At 45.5% G+C, this 3,911-nt stretch overlaps 1 protein-coding gene across 1 annotated transcript; it reads right to left on the bottom strand.

Annotated features, from left to right (window-relative positions):
- Positions 1-881: 881 nt before the first annotated feature.
- On the bottom strand, positions 882-1,998 carry LOC119321405 (senescence-specific cysteine protease SAG39-like). The gene is made up of 2 exons (XM_037595098.1): positions 1,566-1,998; positions 882-1,468 (listed from the first exon to the last, which is right to left on the bottom strand). Exons 1-2 carry the CDS (start codon positions 1,996-1,998, stop codon positions 882-884), a joined length of 1,020 nt encoding a protein of 339 aa, XP_037450995.1.
- Positions 1,999-3,911: the final 1,913 nt, after the last annotated feature.

The raw sequence follows: 3,911 nt of genomic DNA, 5'->3' as shown, positions 1-3,911 counted from the left end.
AAACCACACCAACAAAAAGCACATTACACAACCACAAAAACTAAATAGATCCAAGAGATCGGTCATGTGAGGGCAAAATCCAAAAGATCGGATGCAAGAAAAATACTCATGTACATCTACACATGTTAGTGGTCGAGGGAAACACATGTTAAGCCCAATATTGATGTCTCGGTCAAGTTTGTGAAGCCTCTTACTAGCTTTGATGACCCCAAAGTGCCCACCGTGGTGCGTCCTTAGCCTATGGCACTCCTCAGGCTGGGCATGAAGCCATTGAGCCTCCTCTTGGACTGACTTCTTGTGTCCTCATTTCACGACACTCCCCATGCGGTCTAAAGTGATTGTAATCTTGTAGATCAAGGCGGCTGGCATTGGGGTCAGGAGAGAGGTTGATGTTAAGCGTTGGAGGAGTACGACAATGGGGATAGGGGAGAGAAGGTACCATCCTAGTTATGTTCATCAAGATTTACAAATTCACATCCATCAATTTCCTCCTTCGGGCTTCAATGTTTATTTTAACATCAATCCTGCCATTTTCCACATTGTTTATCTGGTTCCAAGATTGTCGTAGAAAACAAAAACTACTCCAAGAGTGCATTGTACATGCATGAAGGTACAAGAGATGGTGCAATTCACAATTCACTTATAAACTGCTTCAACTCTACAAGTGCGAAACCTCCCAAGTATAACAAACACAAGTTTTTCATCAACCTTTACATACGTGGCCTAATTTACATCGTGTTCATGAAATACAAAGTACCGTGCAACTGATTTGTTTGCAGATAATTCATATACATGTTACAGACTATACTTAATAAAAGTAGATGCATCCAATTATCTAATCTTTCTGTGCATATGAAGATATGTGGCATAGGATGTTCTTCCTATGCAGTGGGGTAAGAAGGCTCCATTGCAAGGCCACACATGCCTCTCTTGTCGGGAATATCCTTCTCCATTCTTAAATATCCGTTCTCGCCCCATGTTGTTCCCCATGAATTCTTTAACAACCAATAATTTGTACCATCGCTGGTCTTGCCATAACCAATAGCTGCAATACCATGATCTAGCTCAGTGCCACATGAGCCTGTCATCACTCCACCTTTGTAAAATTGGAATGTCATGTCTCCTCCATCTACAGCTACTGAGACAGGTTGGCTTGCGACGGCTTGCATGAGGGCTCCCTCATTGTTGGTTGGAACATCCTCATAGCTTTTTATGGATGCGGCATCGTTGGTTCCACTCTTGCACTTGTCATCTGCTGCAGTATATGGGTAGTTGGACTCGGTAGTGAGACCTCCATTCTTGATTATGAACTTAAAGGCATCATCCATGAGCCCACCTTCGCAACCTTGGTCTTCACCATGGACATCACAATCCACCAACTCTTGCTCCGACAGTGAGATAAGTTTGCCGGTTTTGAGCTTAATGACGCCCTCCGTAGCTGCGACAGCAGAAAACGCCCAACAACAACCTACATAGTTTATGTTTTGGTAGATACTATAAGATGCTATTATAAAAAGAACTGAAATATATATGCAATAGTACATTATTATCCTAAATATACTTACCACAATCCCCTTGATCCTTGATGGGAGTGACTGCACCTTTGGTCCTCCAGTCTACGGTTGCCGGAAGTGCATCAAAACTGACATTCTCATACCTGAATCCGGTAGGAACCCTCTCCAAGCTCGGTTTGTACCCCTTGTTAGCCTTTGTTGCCTTGAACTCCTCGTTGGTGAGGTCGGTGAACTGATTGATGCCCAAATAGAACTTGTGGTTCTTGGCGTTAAATGACTCGATGAACCTGACATTGTCCTTGAACACCTCAAATCGTTGCGCCTTCTCAGTGGCATCCTTATACACACGACTGTATTGCACCATCCAACTATCGTGCCTTGCCACCATCGACAAGTCATCGCTTAGCTCGCGAGCTGCTAGGACCGAACTACATAGGCAAAGGCATCCGAGGATGCCAAGCATCAGAGCTTTTGAAATGGCCATTGTATGTTTTGATGAACTGCTTGCTACTACTAGTGTGCAGTGTGTGCTCTTCTTTGGTTCTGCTCATGGAAATGTGTGTCTTATAGCTGGATGCATGTATTTAAATAATATATAGGGGATATGGACATGATACGGTGAAGTGCGTACGGTGGACGGATGATATAATTTAAATTCATGTGCATGTGGCGTACGTTTTCATCTGCATATGAGAGTGACCCTTGTTGTGCCAGCCTTTGGGTGTTAGTACAAGAAAAATTAAATCGTGTATTTGTGATTACAACGTATTTTGGTACTTCAAACGGACTAAGGTGAATGTGATTGCATAGTGATGTTATGTTGATAGATTTGTCTATTGACCCTCTATAAACATTTTAGCGTCAGTTGGCAAATACTTTTAAGAATCCTTGTAGTCTAGTAATGTAAAGCTATTAGATGTGACGACGGCTTGTAGAAGCTGATTAAGACAGCTTAATAACTAGCCAGATCATATCAAGAATTCAATCCCCAGTCCACAAAATGACTTGGCACCCATCTTCTATTTTCTGTTTTATATGGACTGCGTGAGCCCCAAGCGTACGCGAATTGCAAGAATTTTATATGGCCGGACGTACTATCGCGGAAGTACCGTGTCTCATTTTCCTCACAAACCATACAGTGCCCTGGCTACGCTTTTCCAGGAGTGTGTCCGTCCGGTGCGCGCCCGCGCGCGCCGTGGACGATGTTCGTGCACGAGGACGTACTAGCGCCATGGCACGGGCGCTCCGCTGGCGCTGCCTCACCCATGTATTCTATGAGAGTGAAGTCTGGTTTAAACCGTGAGATTGTAGAGCTCATCACAAATGAACCTTTACCTTCAAATCCTTGAAGTTTGTACCCTATCCTTTGCAATTCCGGTCGTTTTCAACCCTAAACCAATCCTAAACCCGTTTGTAAGCATAATCCCGGCCGGGATTGCTCGTTTCTCTCGGTGACAACCTGGGCCTACATGTCGTCTTCATCTATCTCTCTTCTTCTCTTTCTCTCTTGCGTGAGTCCATGCAATCCGAGCAGCAATGCAGCATACGTTTGGTTCTTGTGCACAAACTGGGCGAGTGTGTCGGCCAGACGACCACACGCAGGAGCGCTCGGATGGAGGTGCCGTTGATCTGATCTGCAGATCGTGGATCTTGGATATTACATGGCCAGTAAACACAGAAAAAGTAGAACGCATGTGTATAGTTGTGCTTATCTTTTCTTGTAAACTAGGATCATTAGCTGGTTAGTTAGCTAGCCTCTAGGAGTTTGTTAGCACGTGGACGTCTGCATGCCCTTGCACGATTGCCCTTTGGCTTGCAGTTTTGCTAAGTCTCAGTCGACTCAGACTTCGTTATGTCACAGTCGATGCTATCTTACTTTGATTTTGCATGAAGACTCGTACAAAATAATTATTTTTAATTTTTGTTTTTATTTCTTTTGAGACCTAGCCACACCCTTTGGCTTGAGCAACACAATCACGTTGCCTCACTTCTCTCTCCGGTTCTACAGGCAAGCCTCTGCTCACGACGATCACCAAGGATGGCGCGGCCACGACGCTCTACACCGTGCCGCTGAGTACCGGCCGCCTGATGGTGCTCGGCCTAGGCTATTTGCACTGACCATCACGCCGTCGTGCAGCGGGCAGACGATGACCTGGACGCTCTCCACCCACTCCACCGACGGGAGCAGCCCGCTAGTTTTTCCCCTTTGTTCTGGTTTTGGTGGATCAGAGTCCTCAGTTTCTCACGCCTGACATGGATCGAGTCGAGGGATTGATGAAGGGCCTCAAGCTGTGTGATTTGGAGAGTAAGGGTAGGAAGCTTGCTTGGGATGGAGGGGGGGAGGATGGGGTTGTGGAACCACAAGCTGTAGCAAAATTATTGTCCGAAAAACCAGCT

Source organism: Triticum dicoccoides, chromosome 6B (genome assembly GCF_002162155.2).
Source record: "Triticum dicoccoides isolate Atlit2015 ecotype Zavitan chromosome 6B, WEW_v2.0, whole genome shotgun sequence".
Taxonomy (NCBI): domain Eukaryota; kingdom Viridiplantae; phylum Streptophyta; class Magnoliopsida; order Poales; family Poaceae; genus Triticum; species Triticum dicoccoides.
The sequence above is the reverse complement of the archived record's forward strand: the minus strand, read 5'-3'. Positions and strand labels throughout refer to the sequence as shown.

What these genes read in the sequence shown, in the direction of transcription:
- LOC119321405 (XM_037595098.1), bottom strand. Translation starts at nt 1,998, where the DNA reads ATGGCCATTTCAAAAGCTCTGATGCTTGGCATCCTCGGATGCCTTTGC. An exon ending in CAAGGATCAAGGGGATTGTG is followed by an intron (nt 1,469 to 1,565) that starts GTAAGTATATTT and finishes TAAACTATGTAG; the next exon opens with GTTGTTGTTGGGCGTTTTCT.